Source organism: Scyliorhinus torazame, chromosome 14 (assembly GCF_047496885.1).
Source record: "Scyliorhinus torazame isolate Kashiwa2021f chromosome 14, sScyTor2.1, whole genome shotgun sequence".
NCBI lineage: Eukaryota > Metazoa > Chordata > Chondrichthyes > Carcharhiniformes > Scyliorhinidae > Scyliorhinus > Scyliorhinus torazame.
Window position 1 is genome coordinate 120,474,703 of NC_092720.1, and position 22,047 is coordinate 120,496,749.

A 22,047-nucleotide genomic window follows, 5' to 3' on the forward strand; every position below is an offset into this window, starting at 1 on the left:
CACCCCTGTCAGCATCAACGGGACCCAGGTGGAGATGGTTAGTGTGGTGAGTCACGTATGGCTACGTAAGGCTGTTGTATATATGTTCTACTGTTCTATTAGTATTGTTATCTCCACTGTTGTATATACTTATTGTTATTGCTGTTCTGTTATTGGTTGTTGCTGTTGTACTGTTGGAATGTTGTTATTGGTGCTGCTGTTGGCTCCGCCTGTGGCTCCGCCCAGCTGTGGAGGTATAAAGCCTGTTGACCTGGGTCAGCCCTGCAGTGCGGATGGAGCTACAGGTCGGCACATATTTAGCTTATTAAAGCATCGGTCCACTGCTTCTCAGCGTCTCGTCTGAATTGATGTCTATCAATTTAATAAGCTAAAATTTTGATAATGGATGCTGCCCTCAAACCTGAAAGTCTCGAACTGGACCCACAGGCCGCTGAAGCGCCGGCTATCTTTGAGCATTGGCTCAGCTGCTTCGAGGCCTACCTCGAATCCTCGACTGCTGCGGTTTCCCCGGCACTCGAGCAACGTCCCCTCAACGCCTGGGTGAGCCTCCGGATCTTGCAGTTAATCCGAGATGCGGGCTCATATACGGAGGCTGTAGATGTACTCAAGGAACAGTTTGTGAGGCCGGTGAACAAGGTCCTCGCCCGACACCTCCTCACCACGCGGCATCAGCGCCAGGGTGAGTCGCGCACGGAGTATCTTCGTGAATTGAGGGTACTCGCCCGCAGTTGTAACTGTTGGGCGGTCTCTGCATCGGAGCATTCGGAGCTAATGATTCGGGACACTTATGTGGCTGGAGTCCGGTCCAGCTATGTCCGGCAGCGCCTCCTCGAGAAAGGGGCTCTCGACCTCGAGGCGACAGTGAAGCTGGCTACCTCATTAGAAGTGGCTTTCCAGAGCCTCGAGGCCTACCCGTCCGACCACACGGCATCCTCGGGGATGTCAGAGGCGAAGCCATCACCTGACCCAGGTGTATCTCACTCCTGCGCCGCACGGCTGTCGGCCAGCTCTGGAGGACCTTGCTGTTATTTCTGCGGGCTGGGCCAGCATCCCCGGCAGCGCTGTCCAGCACGCAGCGCTGTGTGTAATGAGTGCGGCAAGAAAGTTCATTTTGCGAAGGTATGTCTGAGCCACTCTAAAGCCCCAAAATCAAAAGCCTGTTGGCCTGAGGCTCACAGACCCCACAATGTGGCATCGTACCTGCCGGGACCGCCCCCTTCTGACGTGTCATCCGCCGCGTGCGACCCGTGGAGGACGCCATCTTGGTCGTCATCGCCGACGTGGCCCGCCACGTGCGACCAGTGGGCGCCGCCATCGTGGCCGACATTGTCGATGACGCCATTTTGTGATCACACTGCTGCCACAGATAGTCCTTCGCATTACCTCAGCTCGGTCCAGCTCGACCAGTCCCGGCCTTATCATCTGCGAAATTCGATGATGGCTGTCAAACTCAACGGGCAGGAGGCGTCCTGCCTCTTCGACTCCGGGAGCACAGGTAGTTTTGTCCACCCGGATATGGTAAGGCGCTGCTCCCTCCGGGTCCTCCCCGTCTCGCAGACTACATCCCTCGCGTCCGGTTCGCGTTCTATACAGACCTGGGGGTATTGCGTCGCAAACCTGTCAATACAAGGCGTAAAGTACACTAACTTTAAGCTCTACGTCCTCCCTCATCTCTGCGCTCCCCTCCTGCTCGGGTTATATTTCCAGTACAACCTCAGAAGCCTAACACTAAAAGTCGGGGGACCCCTGCCCCCTCTCACGATCTGTAGCCTCGCAACCCTGAAGGTCGCCCCTCCCTTGCTCTTCACGAACCTCACCCCAGACTGTAAGCCCATCGCCACCCAGAGCAGACGGTACAGTGCACAGGACAGGGCCTTCATCAGGTCAGAGGTTCAGTGGCTCCTGGAGGAAGGGATCATCGAGGCCAGCAACAGCCCTGGAGAGCGCAAGTGGTGGTCGTCCTGACCAGGGAATAGAACCGGATGGTAGTCGACTACAGTCAGACGATCAACTGGTACACGCAGCTCAATGCGTACCCCCTCCCACGCATATCTGACATGGTCAATCAGATTGCGCAGTATCGAGTCTTCTCTACGGTAGACTTGAAGTCCGCGTACCACCAGCTCCCTATCCGGCCAGAAGACCGCCAGTACACTGCCTTCGAGGCAGATGGCCGCCTCTTCCATTTCCTCAGGGTCCCCTTCGGCGAAACCAACGGGATTTCGGTCTTCCAACGAACAATGGACCGAATGGTGGACCAGTACGGGCTGCGGGCTACGTTCCCGTACTTGGATAATGTCACCATCTGCGGCCATGACCTGCAGGACCATGACGCGAACCTAGACAAATTCCTCCGCACCGCCCGACTCCTTAATTTAACATATAATAAGGAGAGCCATCCTCGGCTATGTTGTGGAAAACGGTGTCCTAGGGCCCGACCCCGACCGCATGCGCCCCCTTCTCCAGCTCCCCCTTCCCCACTGCCCCAAGGCCCTGAAACGATGCCTGGGGTTTTTCTCGTATTATGCCCAGTGGGTCCCCAAGTACATGGCCAAGGCCCGCCCACTCATTAAGTCCACCATTTTTCCCCTGACGGCTGAGGCCCGCTTGGCTTTCAACCGCATCAGAGCCGACATTGCAAAGGCCATATTGCACGCTGTGGATGAATCCCTTCCGTTCCAGGTGGAGAGCGATGCGTCTAACTTTGCCCTGGCCGCTACCCTCAACCAGGCAGGAAGGCCTGTCGCCTTTTTTTCCCATACCCTCCATGCCTCTGAGATTCGACACTCCTCCGTCGAGAAGGAGGCACAAGCCATTGTGGAAGCTGTGCGACACTGGAGGCATTACCTGGCCGGCAGGAGATTCACTCTCCTCACAGACCAATGGTCAGTTGCCTTCATGTTTAATAACACGCAGCGGGGCAAGATTAAGAACGACAAGATTTTCAGTGGAGAATCGAACTCTCCACCTATAACTATGACATGTTGTATCACCCTGGGAAGCTCAACGAGCCCCCAGATGCCCTGTCCCGCGGTATATGCGCCAGGGTGCAAACAGACTGGTTACGGGCCATCCACAATGACCTCTGTCACCCGGGGGTCACCCGGCTTCTTCACTTCGTCAAGGCCCGCAACCTGCCCTACTCCACTGACGATGTCAGGGCTGTGACCAGGGATTGCCAAATCTGTGCACAGTGCAAGTCGCACTTCTATCAGCCGGACAAGGCTCACCTGGTGAAGGCCTCCCACCCCTTTGAGTACCTCAGCATGGACTTCAAAGGGCCACTCCCCTCCACTGACCGTAATGTGTACTTTCTCAACGTTGTTGATGAGTACTCCCGCTTCCCGTTTGCAATCCCTTGTCCTGATATGTCCTCTGCCACTGTCATCCAGGCCTTGCGCAGCATTTTCTCCCTGTTTGGTTTCCCCGCCTATATACATAGCGATTGGGGCTCCTCTTTTATGAGTGAGGAGCTGCGTCAGTACCTGCTCAGTAAGGGCGTCGCCTCGAGCAGGACTACCAGCTACAACCCCCGGGGGAACGGGCAGGTGGAGAGGGAGAACGCTACGGTCTGAAATTCTCCCAGTCTCCCGCTGGCAGGAGGTCCTCCCTGACGCACTGCACTCCATCCGGTCGCTTCTGTGTACTGCCACAAATGAGACCCCTCACAACCGTCTATTTGACTTTCCCAGGACGTCGATCTCCAGGGTCTCACTCTCGGCCTGGTTAACAAAACCTGGGCCAGTCCTCCAAACACGTGAGGAGCCATAAGGCCGATCCCCTGGTCGAACAGGTTCAGCTTCTCCACGCGAACCCTCAGTACGCGTATGTGGCACACCGCGATGGACGACAGGACACAGTCTCCCTCCGGGACCTGGCTCCCGCGGGTACTCCTGCGCCCCTTATCACCGCGCCCCTCCCAGCCACCTCCCCACCCACTTCCCCACCTACACCTTCACCAACATCTCCCACAGGGTCCTTTAGCCCTGCCTCTGCGTTGTCACCCTATCCGGAACCCTGTTGTGCGGACGATGTGCTCCCGGAGCCAAAGATTTTGTGCCAGTGGTCACGCCGTAGCCGGAGCTGAGGCGTTCGCAGCGAACTATTCATCCTCCTGTGAGACTGAACTTATGAGTCCCTTTCACCCCTGCCGGACTTTTCTTTAACGGGGGGTGAATGTGGTGAGCCACGTATGGCTACGTAAGGCTGTTGTATATATGTTCTACTGCTCTATTAGTATTGTTATCTCCACTTTTGTATATACTTATTGTTATTGCTGTTCTGTTATTGGTTGTTGCTGTTGTACTGTTGGAATGTTATTATTGGTGCTGCTGTTGGCACTGCCTGTGGCTAAGCCCAGCTGTGGAGGTATAAAGCCTGTTGACCTGGGTCAGCCTTGCAGTGCGGGAGGAGCTACAGGTCGGCACATATTTAGCTTATTAAAGCATCGGTTCACTGCTTCTCTGCGTCTCGTCTGAATTGATGTCTATCAGTTAGCAGTTTCAAATTCCTAGGGGTGCACATCTCCAAAAATCTGTCCTGGTCAATCCACGTCGACGCTACCACCAAGAAAGCACAACAGCACCTATACTTCCTCAGGAAGCTAAGGAAATTTGGCATGTCCACATTAACCCCCAACATTTACAGATGCACCATAGAAAGCATCCTATCTGGCTGCATCACATCCTGGTATGGCAACTGCTCGGCCCAGGACCGCAAGAAACTTCAGAGAGTTGTGAACACCGCCCAGTCCATCACACAAACCTGCCTCCCATCTATCGACTCCATCTACACCTCCCGCTGCCTGGGGAAAGCGGGCAGCATAATCAAAGACCCCTCCCACCCGGCTTACTCACTCTTCCAACTTCTTCCATCGGGCAGGAGATACAGAAGTCTGAGAACACGCACGAACAGACTCAAAAACAGCTTCTTCCCTGCTGTTACCAGACTCCTAAATTATACACCCTGTATGCTTCATCCAATGCCTTATGTAGTTACATAGAATACCTTGTGTTGCCCTATTATGTAATTTATTTTCTTCCCTTTTCTTCCCATGTACTTAATGATCTGTTGAGCTGCTCGCAGAAAAATACTTTTCACTGTACTTGGTACAGGTGACAATAAACAAATCCAATCCAATCCAAACATTAGGTGCCTACAGTGTAATATTTAGTCAACGTTGATTGTAGTTTATTTGCTAAAATAAAATTCTTAAAACGTGAAATCTTTATATCCGTCACTAGAAAATTAATTTATCTGTTTAAAAATGACCAATTTCTTTGGGACAGTAGCAGCATTCTGAATCTGATTCCGTCCTCCTGCAACGCAAATAAACTACACCTCCCATGGTGCAGTGCGGGCCCGGCCCACCTCCCAGGGCGCAGCGCGGGCTCGGTCCACCTCCCAGGGTGCAGCGCGGGCTCGGTCCACCTCCCAGGGTGCAGCGCGGGCCCGGCCCACCTCCCAGGGTGCCTCACTGGCTCTAAGATGGCGGCCGCCACTCTGCAACTTTACCTGGAGTCGATCCGCCGGGAGTTGGAGCGTCAGGATCCAAGTGTGTTGGGGATTATCGTAGCGCTGGGGGCGGTGCTGGTCACCATCGGTAAGGAGGCTGCAGGAGCGGGGAGCGGCGACTAGTCCGGTCCCGCACAGCGGGGGCCCAGCCGGTGAGAGCCCTGCCATGTGTCAGCTGGGTGTCGTCTCCCCGCCCCCACCCCGGATTCATAATCTTCAGACTTATCCCACACTAAATGTTAAGGAATGTCATTCTCCCAGTATCAAGGCCAGCGTTAACTCTTCCAATAATGTAAACACACACAATGAACACAATTATATGTTGTCTGCATTTGTGTGGAGCAGCGCTCATTGTATACGTGGGAAAAGGCTGCCATGAGACTTGCTGAGAGAAACACCGCCTTGGTGTTCGTGAAACTTTCAGTAGGTGATGTGCTGAGACGGGACAGCAGCCTTTGACCTATGCTTTCTCGCCCAGTATTTGAAGAGGGCAAGGACGCAGCAAATAGAACCAGCGATTCGAGCTGTGAGGTTCAGCAGCTACAGATCAAAGGAGCAGATCCCCGCTCAGGGCCGATAATGTTAGATTGTGGCAATGTTTCTAATTCTCTTTTGGAGCCTTAACTATTCACTCGACCTGGGTGGCGGGATATAAAGCTACATATCCAGATTTGCTGATGATGCAAAGATTGATGACATTGTAAACAGCATAGATGGAATCATAAAATTACACTGATGCATTAAGCAACTGGATTCTAATATTGGCAAGGGTTAGGTAATCCACTTTGTCCTCTGAAGGATCAAACTTCTAAATGGTATAAGGCAGTTGAGGTGCAAAGAAATTTAGTACATCAATAAAATGTCGCGGACCGATGCAGAAAATAATCAAAAAAGCCAGTGTGATGCTTACCTATATATCCAGAGTACTATAAAATTGTGGGTTTTTTTCCTGTGGGGAGGGCTGGAACATTGAACAGTTGTGGACTTGGTACATTAGAAAGGTTGTTTTGACCTTGGGAGTGTAGAACAACTATAATAGAATCTTAAATAGACTACACGGATTAAATTATGAGAGATAACACAACTAAGGCTGTATTCCCTGGCAATTAGGTTAAGTGATTTGATCGAAGTTCTCAATATTAAAAGCGGAACGGAGGGTAGATGGAGAGAAACTGTTTGTTGGTTCTGGGATTTGGGGCATAGTGGTCTTTGATGTTGACCATACCATCTTCTTTCAACACCTCTCCACTATTGTCCAGCTAGCGGGGACTGCACTTGCCTGATTTCATTCTTATCTATTCAGTCATAGAGTTTTTGCAGCATAGAAAGGGGCTCGTCATTTCCATGCCAGCCATTGCCGATCTACTCAAATCCCATTCTCCACCACTTGGACCGTAGCCTTGTATGCTATGGGATTTCAAGTGCTCATCTAAGTACTTCCTAAATGTTCAGAGTCCCTGCCTCTACTTCCCTTTCAGGCAATGAGTTCTAGATTCCACCCTGTGGGTGAAAAAGGTTTCCCCTCAAGCCCTCTAAGCCTCCTGCCCCTTACCTTAAACCTATGCCCCCTTGTTATTGACCCTTTTGCTAAGGGGAAAGTTCCTTCCTATCTAATAATTTGCACAGCTCGATCAGGTCCCCCCCTTCCGCCTTCTCTACTTCAAGAAAAATAACCCCAGTCTCTCTTGTTAGCTGAAACGCAATATCCCGGCGAATCCTCTGCACCCTCGCTAGTGCAATTACTTCCTTCCTAGAGTATGGCAACCAGAACTGCACATAGTACTCCAGCTGTGGCCTAACAAGCGTTTTATACAGCTCCATCATAACCTCCCTGCTCTTGCCTTTATTAGCCGAGGCTTAGAATGTTAGTACCCCATATGCCTTTTTAACCACCTTATCTGTCTGTTCTGCTGACTTCAAGGGTCTTTGGACATCCACACCAAGGTCCCTCTGATCTTCCTAGGGTCCGACCATTCATTGTCTATTCCCTTGCCTTGTTGGTCCTCCAAACATGTAACACCTCACACTTTTCAGTGTTAAATTCCATTTGCCACTGTCCTACCATCTGACCAACCCATCTATGTCGAAGGCTTTCCTACTCACTATTCACCAATTTTTGTGTCATCTGTGAACTTACTGATCATACCCCCACATGCACATCTAGATCATTAATGTACACTACAACCAGCAAGGGACCCAGCACCGATCCCTGCCGAATACCACTGGACACAGGCTTCCAGTCACAAAAACAACCTTTAACCATCACCCTCTTCCCCCCCTGCCACGATGCAAATTTTGGATCCAAATTCCCCTGGATCTTATCTTCCTGACCAGTCTCCCATGCAAGACTTTGTCAAAAGCCTTACTGAAGTTAATGTGGACTATATCAACTGCACTACCCACACCTTAACACCTCCTCGAAAAATGCAGTCAAATTTGTAAGACACATTGTAGCTGGAGAGTGACCTGCAATTACTTTTCTTTCTGCCCTTGCACGCTGATGTCTCCAAAGACACCTATCTTTGACCCTCTCGTGTTTCTCTCCTACATGGTACCCATTGGCGACATCATCTGAAAAAACACAGCAGTTTCCACATGATACCCAGCTCTACTTCACCATTTCTCTTGACCCCTCCACCAACTCTAAATTTAATCAGACTGCTTGTCCAACATCCTGTAGAAATTTCCTCCAATTAGTTATTGAGAAGACCAATGGCCTTTGGTCGCTGTCACAAACTCTGTTCCCTCGCCACCTGCTCCATACTTCTCCCGAATGATTGTCTGAGACTAAACCAATCTGTTTGCAACCTTAGTGCCATTCTTGACCCAGAAATGAACGTCCAACCAGATATTCATGCCATTGTTCAAACCATCAATTTTGACCTTTGTAACATTGCCTGTCTCCACACCTGTTGCTGAAACTCTCATCCACCTGCGTGTTATCTCTAGATTTGACTATTCCAATGCTGACCTACCCTCCGTAAACCTGAGATCATCCTAACCTCTGTTGCCCTCGTCCTAACTCGCACCAAGTCGCGTCACTCCTGTATTTAATAAAAACAAATTACTGTGGATGCTGGAATCTGAAACCAAAGAGAAAATGCTGGAAAATCTCAGCAGGTCTGGCAGCTTCTGTAGGGAGAGAAAAGAGCTTTAACAAAGGGTCATCTGGACTCGAAACGTTAGCTCTTTTCTCTCTCTACAGCTGCTGCCAGACCTGCTGAGATTTTCCAGCATTTTCTCTTTGGTTTCACTCTTGTATTTGCTGGCTTACCTACACTATCTCCTGGTTAGATAAAGCTTGCATTCTAAAATTCTCACCCTTAATTTCAAATCCCTCTGTGGCTTCCCCCTCCTTATTCCTGCACCTCCTTCCAGCCCCACACTCCTCCGAAATATTGCATTCCTCCAACTCTGGTCTTTTGAGCTCCCGGATTTTAATGTCTCATCTAATTAAATGGCGGAATGAGCTCAGGATCAAATGTCCAGCTCCCATTCCTATAATTCAGCGGGTTTGTTGCTAAACTGTATTTCATGTTTTGTTCTCCAGTTCTTTTTGTGCTGTTAAGGAGCAGGAAAAGCAGTCGCCGAGCAGTGCTTTTGGCTGGTTTGTGTGATTCTGGGAAGACTGTCCTGTGCTGCCGGGTAAGACTCTGCAATAACATTATTCCTGTGAAATCAGCCTTGTTGAACTTTTTCTGCTTTCTGTTCCACTACATTCCATTCCTAATTGAAAGGATCAGTAATCTTCTCTAGATGGTGATCTGATATATGTGTGACTAGAGGTCTTTGTAATTGCCTCCTTTTGGTCGACTTCCTGGTGCTTCCCCAAAATTGTTCTCATCAGGATTTATGAGTGAAGTCCATATTCAATCTTGCTGCATCACTCCTTTCCCTTTCCTGTTAGACACCCACGGCATAAACCTGCAGCAGAGCTGAAAGACCCACTCCTCAGTCTGAGAAAATGGTATTGTTTCATTGATCGCTACAAACAATATGTGGTGAATTATTGTCTTGTGTGCCTTGCAGTAGACTGCTCTCCACAATGATGTGACGTTTGTAATGGTGGTGCTGGGGACTGCCACTTGATGGAGCGTCCAGTAGAAATGGTTGTCGTTCAAGTTCATTGAACCAAATAATTTGGTGTTTGGGGAAACGATTGTGCTAATTCCACTGCCCCCCGCCGCCTAGAACTGAAATTTCAAAAACAGATTTTAATCATAACAATAATTCGACGTACATGTTCCATCTTGACACTACATTCACCCACTCAAATGGGTTTTAATGACTTTCTTCAAGTTTTTACTTCAAAGTCTTAGCCTTTCCCAACTTTCTGGGGTACTTCCTGGCGAGAGAGGCACTTGGAATAAATTTGGTTGCATACGAATAACTGGTTACAGATCCAATGCAGAATATGACAACATGTAAAACAAAGAATTAGTCCTCAGAATAATTCAACTCCTTTGTCAACTCTTCTCATTTCAGTTATTGTCCGGGAAATTTAAGGTGACACACACATCCATTACCAGTAACTCTGCATTGTACAGGGTTAGAAGTGACAAGGTAGGTGCCTTGTAATGAATTTATGCCTCTACATTTATTGAAATAACATTCATTGATACGTACGATTCTCTGAGACATCACTTGGTTCTTAACGGGGGGAAGGGATGAAACATGATGCCTTCCCTGCATTCGATATACCTATAGTATTGAGTAATGGACAGGCAAGAGTGATCGTAATGTGTCTGAAATTTACAAACACTTAATGTCGTGATGATTGAGTCCTCCTTTTGTTTGCATTCACTAGGACATTTGCTTGGTTTAACTATTGTTCCCACTCAAACAGCTTGGGGTAAAGACCCTCAAAGTGCCATTATATCAACTACCTTCCATGAAATATCAAACACTTGTTACTGATATTTAAAGGATTTTGTTTTTACTTTTTCTTGTATAGTTTTGTTTTGAGTACAAAGAGAGATAATTCTTTTCAATTTATTTCCATTTCTTTTGAAGATATTGTCAACGATTTGCATTTATATTGCACCTTATCCTATCTGTCAGTAACACCCAAGCACTTTGCAGGTGACGAGTTCCTTAAAAACGCAATCGCTGTTCTTATGCAAGCAAAAGAGACAGTAATGTTGCATGTCACCAGGTCTTGCAGACAACAAATGAGAAAATGCCAGTTAATCTGTTCTTGATCAATAGGGTTGGGGAGGAATTAGCTCAAGAGGAAATCCCTCTCTTGTTCAAGCGGTTCCTTAATGTCTACTGTTACAGTAGCCAGACCAGACCCCAATTATATTAGGAAATCGGACAAACAATTTTTCAATTTGTAAACTGTGAGGAACGGATACTTCGCTCCAGGAGTGATTCCACTGACAACTAAGGATCTTTTTATATTAAAACAAACTTTATTATTGACTCACGATTAACCCCTTTGCAATTCAAGGAAAAAAATTGCTTTTCCATTAACAGTTTAAACAGTTCTTACAATAAAATAAAGAAAGGTCTTTGACCTTGCTTTCCCATCTACTAAACTTGCAATTGAGCAAAATCCACACACACAAGTCAAATACTACATTAATAAAGTTAACACTCAATGGCTTGCAGATTTAAAGTTCTTGGGAGAGCAGATTTCAGAAGTAAAACAGAAACTCACCTCCTTTCCTCAGAATCCAGAGCACAACTCTAAAAATGAAACTAAAGACAGCAGGCACAAAAGGCGTGGTATATGAGCATCGAGAGAAGGCCAGCAGAATGCTCGTGCAACAACTAAGGAAGAGAGAAGCGGCTAGGGAGAGAGGAAGGATAGCGGATGGGGCGTGAAATCTGGTGGGGGACCCGACAGAGCTGAACAAGGTGTTTAGGGACTTTTATAGTAAGCTGTACACTTCGGAACCCCCAGGGGACCGGAGGGGATGAGGCGATTCCTAGACGGACTGACCTTCCCAAGAGTGGGTAGGGGGTTGGTAGATGGACTGGAGGCCCTGGTCAGGATCGAAGAGGTATTAGGGGGCCTGAAGGTCATGCAGTCGGGTAAAGCCCCGGGGCCGGATGGGTATCCGGTGGAGTTTTATAAAAAGTTTGCCAAGATAATGATGCCGGTGCTGGTCAGGGTTTTTAACGAGGCAAGAGACAGAGGGGTTCTACCCCCGACGATGTCGCAGGCCACTATTTTGCTTATTCTGAAACGGGGAAAAGACCGGAGGCTTGCAGATCTTACAGGCCGATATCTTTGATCAACGTAGACGCTAAGTTATTGGCCAAGATCTTGGCGACTAGAATGAAGGACTGTGTGCCGGACGTAATTGTGGTGGACCAAACCGGGTTCGTAAAGGGTAGACAATTGGTGGCCAGCTGGAAGGCTGCTTAATGTGATTATGATGCCCCCGTAGAGCAGGGAGGCAGAGTTAGTGGTAGCTATGAATGCGGAAAAGGCTTTTGACCGGGTCGAGTGGGACTATCTTTGGGAGGTGCTGGGACGGTTTGGGGTCAGGGAGGGGTTCATTAACTGGGTTAGGCTGTTCTATCAGGCCCCAGAGGCTAGTAAGGACGAATAGGACGACATCAGATTACTTGAGACTGCACCGCGGGACAAGACAGGGTTACCCTCTCTCCCCACTGCTGTCCGCGCTGGCCATGGAGCCCTTGGCAATTGCTCTGAGAGCTTCAAGGGACTGGAAAGGGCTGGTCCGGGGGGGAGTGGAACATAGAGTCGCGTTATACGCGGATGACCTGCTGTTATACGTTTCGGACCCAATGGCGGGGATGGACGGCATCATGGAAACCCTGAGGTAATTTGGCCGGTTTTCAGGATATAAATTGAACATGGCTAAGAAGCGAGTTGTTCGTAATTCAGGCGAGGGGGCAGGAGAGTAGGCTGAAGGGGTTGCTGTTCAGGCTGGTAGGAGAAAGATTCAGATACTTGGGGATACAGGTGGCACGGGACTGGGGCAAGTTGCATAAGCTCAACCTGTCCCGACTGTGGAACGAGTGAGGGAGGAGGTTCGGAGTTGGGATGCGCTCCCGCTGTCACTAGCGGGGAGGGTGCAGACTGTTAAGATGACGATTCTCCCGAGATTCTTGTTCATAGTTCAGTGTCTCCCCATTTTCATCCCGAGGACCTTCTTTAAGAGACTGAATAAAATTATCCTGGGATTTGTCTGGACGGGGAAGTCCCCGCGGGTGAGGAAGGTGATGCTCGAAAAGAACAGAGGGGAAGGGGGGCTGGCGTTGCCGAACTTCAGCAACTACTACTGGGCGGCCAACATGGCAATGATAAGGATGGTGGGTACGGGGTCGGTTTGGGAGCGGATGGAGGCTGCATCGTGCAGGGGCACTAGTTTGGCGGCCCTGGTTACGGTGCCTCTGCCGCTCCCGCCGGCACGGTACTCCGACAGCCCTATAGTGGTAGCGGCTCTTCTGATCTGGGGCCAGTGGAGGAGGCATATAGGGGAAGTGAGAGCATCGGTGCGGACCCCAATCTGCGGCAATCACCGATTTGCCCCGGGGAACATGGACGGCGGATATCGACTGGCGGAGGGTGGGGATTGCGAGGGTGGGTGATCTGTTCTTGGAAGGGAGCTTCCCGAGCATGAGGGCATTGGAGGAGAAGTTTGGGCTGGCGAGAGGGAATGACTTTAGATACTTACAGGTGCGGGACTTCGTGCGCAGGCTGGTGCCGTCCTTCCCACGCCTCCCACCAAAGGGGAGGCAGGACCAGGGTAGTATCGAGGTGAGGGTAGGGTCTCATATTTACAAAGAACTAATGGGAGCAGAGGATACAGAGACTGAGGACCTGACGCTTAAGTGGGAGAAGGAGCTCGGGTGGGTGATGGAGGATGGTATTTGGGCCGAAGCTCTGAGCAGAGTAAACACGACTGCAACATGCGCCAGGCTCAGTCTGGTCCAGTTTAAGGTCGTGCACTGGGCCCACATGACGGTGGCCCGGATGAGTAAATTCTTCGGGCTGGAGGACAAGTGTGCCAGATGTGCCGGTGGGCCGGCTAATCACATGCACATGTTCTGGTCGTGCCCTACACTCAGGGGGTGCTGGCAGGGATTCGCAGACATCATGTCCCGGGTTTTGAAAACTGGGGTGGTAATGAGTCCTGAGGTGTCAATCTTTGGGGTGTCGGAGGACCCGGGAGTCCAGGAGGAGAAGGAGGCCGACGTCTTGGCCTTTGCTTCCCTGGTAGCCTGGCGACGAATACTGTTGGCATAGAGGGACTCGAGGCCCCCGAAGACCGAAGTGTGGCTATCGGACATGGCGAGCTTTCTCGGTCTAGAGAAAGTTACGTTTGCCTTGAGAGGTTCACTATCTGGGTTCGCCCGGAGGTGGCAGCCATTCATTGACTTCTTCACGGAGAATTAATCGTGGGGGGGGGGGGGGGGGGGGGGGATGCAAGAGTAGAGTAGTGGGTGGTTTAGGCAGGTCCTTGCGAGAATGGAGTTGTGGTTTGTACTATGTGTTATTTGCTTTTCTTTTTGTACAGTACTATATAATGTCATTGTTTTATATGCCAAAAATACCACAATAAAATTGTTTATTAAAAAAAAAGACAGCAGGCACAGGTCGGGGCTGAAAACGAAACTAAAAAACAGACTCAGCCTCTCCTGTGAGTGACATCACCACCTGCCTAGCGGTTGACCCCTTAATCACAGCCTTAGCATACATATAATATGGATACTTTAATACAAGTGCTTTTAATAATATTACTGCAACAAACACACAATACCACATATACAACTTTCCTACATTCATCACAATACCTAGACTCGAGAACAAACTGAAGGGGCCTCAGTTGAACATCTCATCCAAAGGTGGGCATCTCTGACTCCAGTTAATGTTGATTTTGGTAAATATTGGTTTTGGTCAGCTGGTGGTTCTTTCACCTTTCAGTTCAAATGGAGGTTCAAGCTTCACACCAAGGCATTAAACATTTGAGGTAGGCTGGTATTTTAAGGGAGAATTTCCATGCAAGTTCTGTACGACGCTGAACTATTTCTATTGAATATGTAGTTAAATGAACAGTGGGCTTCAAATAATGGGATACTGCTATTATCCAATGGTGTTTGTGACTGATTGACAATCTTTGGTGTACAAGTTCAAGGCTTCCTTCCTTGGGTTTCAACTCTGGGAAAGTATTATTTATGCTTAGGATTCTATATTCCTTTCCTAGTGCAAATTCTTGGAATGGTACCAGCCTCAGCCTAGCATTAAAAGCGAAAAAAAATTCAGGTTGCTTCTGATGGGTTGTGGAGTTTATTGCCAGATTAGCGAAGCAGGCGCTAAGGAACTGATGAAAATTTAAAGTGTGAGAAAACCATTGACCCCGTATCTCTTCTCACAGGGCCCCACTGTTGCTTTGTACGACCTTCCTGGGCATGAGAGTCTGCGTCTTAAGTATTTGGAGAAACACAAGGGCGATGCCAGGTAACAGGACAATACTGTGCTTTATATTGTATAGCTGTGAATTTGGGTGGAAACTTTTGAGAACTGTTGTTTATGATTGATGTGGGAGTGGATTACCTTCATGCTGTGATGAGCTGTAACGTGACATTTCATTGGAGGGTTCTCATGTTCTTTCAAATAATTGTTTAATCGGCAAACTTTACTGCTGAAATTTCAGTCATTTTGCTCCAAGGTCTCGTAGTGAATCCACAAAATTCAATTTGTGTTTTAAAATAGCTGATCCCCGTGATCAAAGATTATGAATTATGCTTGGGCCTGAAGTAATAATTTTTGTGCCTACAATGTCCTCAGTAGTTAATACGATGAATAGTTCAAACCCCAGCACAGATCCTTGTATGGCATCACTGGAGAGGTGATGCTGTAGTGATATTGTCACTGGAATGTTAATCCAAGAACCCAGGGTAATGATATGGGGAGCCAGGCTCGAACCCCACCAGGGCAGATGGTAAAATTTGAATTCAATATATTATTTTTTTTTCAAAACCTGAATTGTCGTAAATGTTCATTAATACCCTGTAGGGAAGAAAATCTGCTGTCCTTACCTAGTCCTATATGTGACTCCAGAAGCACGGCAATGTGGTTGACTCTGAAATGCCCTCTGAACTGGCCTGGCAAGCCATTTAATTAAAGGGCAATTAGGTATGAGCAATTATCCCTAATCTCTCACCTGCCACTCAGCCAACTTTCTAACCAGGTCGGTAATTTGCCTTCAGTCCCATGAGCTTTAACTTTAGCTAAACAGTCTCTCAAGGGGCATTTTCTGGGAGTTCATATAAATAGCATCCAAAGACATTGTTTCGTCCACTCCCTTGGTCACCCATTCAAAAAATTCAATAAAGTTCATCAGGAAGGACCTACCCTTTACAAATTCAGACTGGCTATCTCTGAGCGCTTGAAAAAATTCAAGCTTTACAATCAGGTTATCAACTCTAGACATTATCCAGCAGCAGCTCTAACTAGTCTAAAATTCCCTGATTTCCACCTCTCGCTTTTCATAAGATGGCAAAATAGGCTGACCTTTCAGAGGAATCCATGATGGAGAGGTCTCTCGGCCTAGGGTTTCGGGCAATAAACTACACAAATATATTTACTTACCCCTCCTGTTTGTGACTTACCACTTCAAAACAGGTTGAGCACAAGCATTTCCATCCCCTCTTCAACTTGCACCTGTCGGGCAGCACGGTAGCACAGTGGTTAGCACTGTTGCTTCACAGCGCCAGTGTCCTAGGTTTGATTCCCGGCTTGGGTCATTGTCTGCGGAGTCTGCACGTTCTCCCCGTGTCTGCGTGGATTTCCTCCGGGTGCTCCGGTTTCCTCCCACAAGTCCCGAAAGACATGCTGTTAAGTAATTTGGATATTGTGAATTCTCCCTCATTGTACCCAAACAGGCGCCAGAATGTGGCAACTGGGGACTTTTCACAGTAACTTCATTGCTGTGTTAATGTAAGCCTACTTGTGACAATAAAGATTATTATAATTATTAGAAGAAGAAGAAAATTTTAAGATCTTTATGACACCATAGCATCAAAGGATGACGTTTGTGCCAAAACTTTCATCAAATTGGCAACAAAGGTCAATGACTACATTATCTGGGGGTAAGCGATGTATAGTCCACCTGTTTTATGCAAGGAAAGGCATTGGACCACACTTGAGTTGTTTCTTTGAGCTGGTGGATTTATGAATGACCAGTGACCCAAGTTCGATTCCGACCTTGGGTGACTGTCTGTGTCTGTGTGGAGTTCCTCTGGTAGCTCTGGTTTCCTCCCACAATCCAAAGATGTACAGATTAGGTGAATTGGCCATGATCCATGCGTGGGGTTATGGGGATAGGGCAGGGGATCGAGCTTAGGTAGAGTGCCCTTTCAGAGGGTCGGTGCAGACTAAATGAGCCGAATGGCCTCCTGTTCTATGGTGTGAGTAAGTCCTGGTCCCTAGCCTATTTTTCCCATGGTTTGGTAGTATCGTTGGGAACTGCCTCCAATCAGTGAACTATTAAACTCGGTCTGCCCATTTGTTAGCAATCTTATCTGCTTTACTGTGGCTTTGTTTTTTGGGGGAGGGGCTTTTATCCTAATTATTTATCCTATGCATTTAATATATGACAATAAGAAGCAATTAGATCCTAATTTTTGGCTGTGCCTTTCGGATTCAAAACAGCACTGTAAAATAAAATACTGAGTATTTATGACACTGCTCATAACACTGGACATAATTCTGTATTCTTTTCACAGAGGCATTGTCTTTGTAGTGGACAGTGTGTCATTTCAAAAAGAAGTGAAGGATGTAGCTGAGTTCCTCTACATGTTGCTAACCGATGCTGTGATCGCGAAGAATGCACCTCCACTCCTTATAGCCTGCAACAAACAAGGTAAAGAGAAGGTTGTCCTTTTTTTTAATATCATACAGTTGGGGTTAACAATCTAATAGTTGTCATACTGGAAGCCTGACACAACAATTGAATAATTGTAGATCGTTTTGATTAATAAGGGGATCAGGGGCTAGGGGAGAAGGCAGGAGAATGGGGATGAGAAAAGTATCAGCCATGATTGAATGGCAGAGCAGACTTGATGGGCCGAGTGGCCTAATTCTGCTCCTAGGTCTTATGATGTTGTCAGTGTAATGAACAGATGAGAGGGCCTCTTCATTTCTGTCTAATTTGAGTTTGGGGGGGACCTCAGTCCTACATTTTATTGTGGGAATAGAGAGATACTTCAGTCTCTGCTCTATTTTGAGGTAAGTCAGAAAGGTTACTGATTGCTATTCACAAACTTTGACATATCCAAAGCTTTAAATTCTGAGGACAATGTTGTAAATATTGCTGTGAAGTAGTAGGCTTAGGTTTAGTGTCTGGCTGTTTGCTTACCATTTATATGAGCTCTGTTTCAATAGTTTAAAGAATATTTAGCTTAAAATCGCACCAGAACAAATAAGATGAAGTTATTACACTTAGCTGATGGGATCAGGCTATTGAGTTTGACAAGCAGCCATGATCATATTGAATGGTGGAACAGGTTCAAAGAGCCGAATGACCGCCTCCTGCTCCTATTTTCTGTTATAAATGTGAGCGTGACAATTGCCAAAGTATAGTCTATCTGCAGATATCTCTTGAGGGGCAACATTTGGATTTTGGCTCACACACAAATGAAATTGTTTGTGCACTCCACAATTTGGGGGGGATTATCATTCTGTTTTCTGTTGAATTTCAGATGTGACCATGGCCAAATCTGCAAAATTAATTCAGCAGCAGTTGGAAAAGGAACTGTAAGTGTCTGATTCTTGCAGGGTGTAACTGTTGGAATGCGCAATAACCGAGGTGGGCTTTGTAATTCAAGAGTTTTATCTTTTCAACATTTCTGCTGCCCAGTTTGGGAGCAAAAGACTGGATGTGTGAGCACTTCTTTCTACGAGCAGCAGACTTGGGGTTCTCGCTGCACCTCAGTGGCTAGATTGCATAAGAAAATCCACAGAAGAGGGTGGAGTATTTGTGGGAGATGCAATACCTTAAAATTGTATATTTTTAACAGTTTTTTTAAAAAGCAATAAAAGTGCTGAGAGCACAGATATACCCTATTTTTCAATTGATAATCCAGATAAATGCTGTTTTTACAGAATAGGTCGGGGCTGAGGTCATTCCATAAAAGATTCCTTAAAACCGGTATTGTGTAATTTACCCATAAAAATTATAGGAAAATAATCACAGAGCAATGATACAGTTAAACAAAAAGATGGATCTATTTCACAGTGCAGGACCATACACAAAGACAGAGGAATCCGGAAACCATTAATTAAAATAATTTCCACAAGGGAACATTTCAGCCTAATCGACCGAAAAAACAAGCCAAAATAACACTCATTCGTTCCGTTGAGTCAGCTGCACCATTCAGTACAATCATGGCTGATCTTGGGCCTCCAACTCCACTTTCCTGCCCCCACCCCGTATCCCTTTTATTTCCTGCGAGATCAAAAAACCATCTATCCCCGCCTTCAATGTATTACAACAAAGGAGTGCCCACAACCCTTTGGAGTTGAGAATTCCAAAGATTCACAGCCCTTATGAGTGAAAGAATTTTTCCTCATCTCAGTCCTAAATGATCGGTCCCTTATCCCGTGACTGTGCCCCCGTGTTTCAGACTCCCCGACCAACGGAAACAATCTCTCTGTATTCACCCTATCAACCCCCTTCAGAACCTTGTAGGTTTCAATGCGATGACCTCTCATCCTTCTAAACTCCAGAGAGTTTATTTACTGTGGGTGTGCTGGGTTAAGATGACCCTCTTTCTGTGTTAAATGTAATTATTGCTGGTCTGTGTTTAAAGCAGGTGTATTATGAAATTGTGGTGTCGGTACAAAGTGAAAGCACTTTGTATTTATGCTATAATTGTACTCTCAGTACACCCTGACATATGCCGAAGAAACGTCTAAAATGGTAACATGAAGATTCTTTCTTGCGTCAAATCTCCTTTCAACGTGTTCATTTTCAAATGAGAAAATGTCATTGTAATGTTGGATTTGCTTGCAGAGAAAAGAATAACACGCCATTTGCTCAATGTGCACATTTGCTCAAACACTATTTTCTTTACATCTGGGTAAATATTCCTTGAATCTGTGATATAAATAAGGTTTCCTGATTTTAAACCTCTCGTGCTGAACACAAGTGTACCTTCCGGCTTCTGTAGCTTATTCTGGTCTGTTTATTAGATGTTAATTAAAAATACGGCGTTAGTTAAAATTGTAGCTTAGGGCAGGGCGGCACAGTGGCTAGCACTGCTGCCTCACGGCGCTGAGGAACCGGGTGCGATCCCGGCCCCAGGTCACTGTCCTTGTGGAGTTTGCACATTCTCCCCGTGTCTGCGTGGGTTTCACCCCCACAGCTCAAAAGATGTGCTGAGTAGGTGGATTGGCCACGTTAAATTATCCCTTAATTGGAGAAAAAAAAGGAATTGAGTACTTTAAATTTATATTTAAATAAACAGCTTAGGGCCAAGAGTCAGCAAATCTGATTATTCTAAATACCAAAGGAGTTTACATTTTCAGGCAGTATTAGCAAAATAACTTAGAATATAAAAACTGATATATTGCGCTCTCATTTGTAATAGGTGGTATAAATTGACACTAAAGTGAATTAATTTATTAATCTTGACTGTTTATGATTTTTACAGTGGGGGAGGACAGCAGATGGAGAAATCGATTTTCCTTGCATTTGATTCAGAATGGGCAACTGGTAGAAATAACGCACATTGCCATACATTCTCTGCACTTATCCCTGGCATTAAAGGCTTGATGCTCATTTGTTTAAGAACCAAATGCACATAGTGTACCTGAACCTTTCTCCTGACTATAAAATGTCTGACCCTGACTGCATTTGAGGGTGCGCCTTTAGAAATCTCACTGTCCTGTATGGAAGAGCAAATTAACTTACAGAGTTTGCTTTGTCTCTTTTTGACCGCTACGAATCACTTAATTCCGCTGTTTTATCTCGTCTCACCCACAGAAACACCCTGAGGATGATTCGCTCTGGAGCACCAAAGTCACTGGATGGACCTAGCACTGGGGCTGTGGTGTCTTTAGGGAAGAAGGGAAAGGAGTTTGATTTGTCCCAGGCACCAATGAAAATTGAATTTGTCGAGTGCAGTGCACGAGGGAGCAAAGGGGACAAAGGCGAAGCAGACCTTGGAACTGTGGAAAGGTGGCTTGTGAAAGTCGCGTGAGCGATCAGACGTAATAATGGACGTCATTGTGCTGCCAATAGAAGGGAATTGATTCACATACACGATGGCAACAAAAGTGAGACTGTGACCAAAGATCCAGAAGTTATTAATGCTGAAGGTTCAAACAAGTGCAAGAACCTTGGCTGCACAATGTCTGCTAAGAGCTGAGCCAGCATGATACCTTTGACATTTACCTGTTCATGTTCCACAGCTAGCATGTTGTTGTGAACAGTGCTTTTTATGTTGTTTGTGTTGCTGAACTGGCAGTGCACCGCTTTGTCTGTTCCTGGGGAAATAAAATAATGGATCAAAATCAATCTTTATAGCAGTACAGTCTCTCTGTGGTGGTGCTGTTATTTATCTGGAATATGTTGTATATTGTGGTAGATATTGAAAATGCAGCCCAATCTTTTTGTCCTGTGTGTTGCTGTATTATATCGCAAACAATTTTTTGGGGCTATTTTGTGTGGTTAATTTAAAACAATTCCTCACTACAAATTGTCTGGTCATGTGATAAGAAGTTGTATTTCCAAAAATGAATGTAAACTTGATGTGTTTATTGATTGCCTGTGCCCTGTCCTCTTGTGGGCTGAATGGTAATCAGGCACTTCCCACTCAAGGTGAGATGAAGCTATTCATAATCCCAGGCCTTCTGAAACTACCATGATGAGCATTGTCACTAGTTTTAAATGGTGGGCTTAAAAAGAGAATAAAAAAATGTAACTAGTCATTGTTGAAACTTAATTATAGAATTTTGCCTTAAATTTAGCATTGTTGATTTATTGCATAGCGATTTGAACGTGTGTATGATTCCAGAGTAAACATGCCTGTGTTTTCCAGATGGATCAAGACCCAACTGCTGGGGGGCACGGTGACGCAGTGGTTAGCACTGCTGCCTCACCAGCGCCAGGTACTGGGGTTCGATTCTGGCCTTGGGTGACTGTCTATGTGGAGGTCTCTGTGGACTTTGCACTTTCTCCCCGTGTCTGCGTGGGTATCCACCCACAATCCAAAGATGTGCAGGTTAGATGGGGTTACTGGGATAGGGAGCGGGCCTAGTTAGGGTGCTCTTGGTAGGGTTGGTGCAGACTCGATGTGCCGAATGGCCTCCTCCTGCACTAGTAATTCTGTGAGATTCCGTGAGAAATTTGCTTGTTTCTGATTGCCACACATAATTAACGTGACCTTGGCCGCGCCTGATGCAGAAGGAAATATTCAGAGCTGTTCGAGGCATGCCATCAGCTACCACTACAGGGTTTCCTCAGGGCTGTGTCCTTGGCCCATTCAATTTCAGTTCCATCATCCGTGGCCTTCTGTTCAGCCGTAAATAGTTATTTGTTTATGATT

The 22,047-nt window shown here is 46.8% G+C and overlaps 1 protein-coding gene across 1 annotated transcript; it reads left to right on the forward strand.

The window, feature by feature from the left end:
• Positions 1-5,425: 5,425 nt before the first annotated feature.
• srprb (SRP receptor subunit beta) lies at positions 5,426-21,017 on the forward strand. The gene is made up of 7 exons (XM_072474712.1): positions 5,426-5,602; positions 9,065-9,159; positions 10,000-10,077; positions 14,871-14,953; positions 17,224-17,360; positions 18,199-18,253; positions 20,484-21,017. The coding sequence occupies exons 1-7, from the start codon at positions 5,488-5,490 to the stop codon at positions 20,698-20,700; spliced, it is 780 nt and encodes a 259-aa protein (XP_072330813.1). The 5' UTR covers positions 5,426-5,487; the 3' UTR covers positions 20,701-21,017.
• The last annotated feature ends 1,030 nt before the right edge of the window (positions 21,018-22,047 follow it).

Coding starts and splice junctions, on each gene's coding strand:
- srprb (XM_072474712.1), top strand. CDS start 5,488: ATGGCGGCCGCCACTCTGCAACTTTACCTGGAGTCGATCCGCCGGGAG. Junction 5,603..9,064: donor GGCGGTGCTGGTCACCATCG/GTAAGGAGGCTG, acceptor TTTGTTCTCCAG/TTCTTTTTGTGCTGTTAAGG. Junction 9,160..9,999: donor AGACTGTCCTGTGCTGCCGG/GTAAGACTCTGC, acceptor TTCTCATTTCAG/TTATTGTCCGGGAAATTTAA.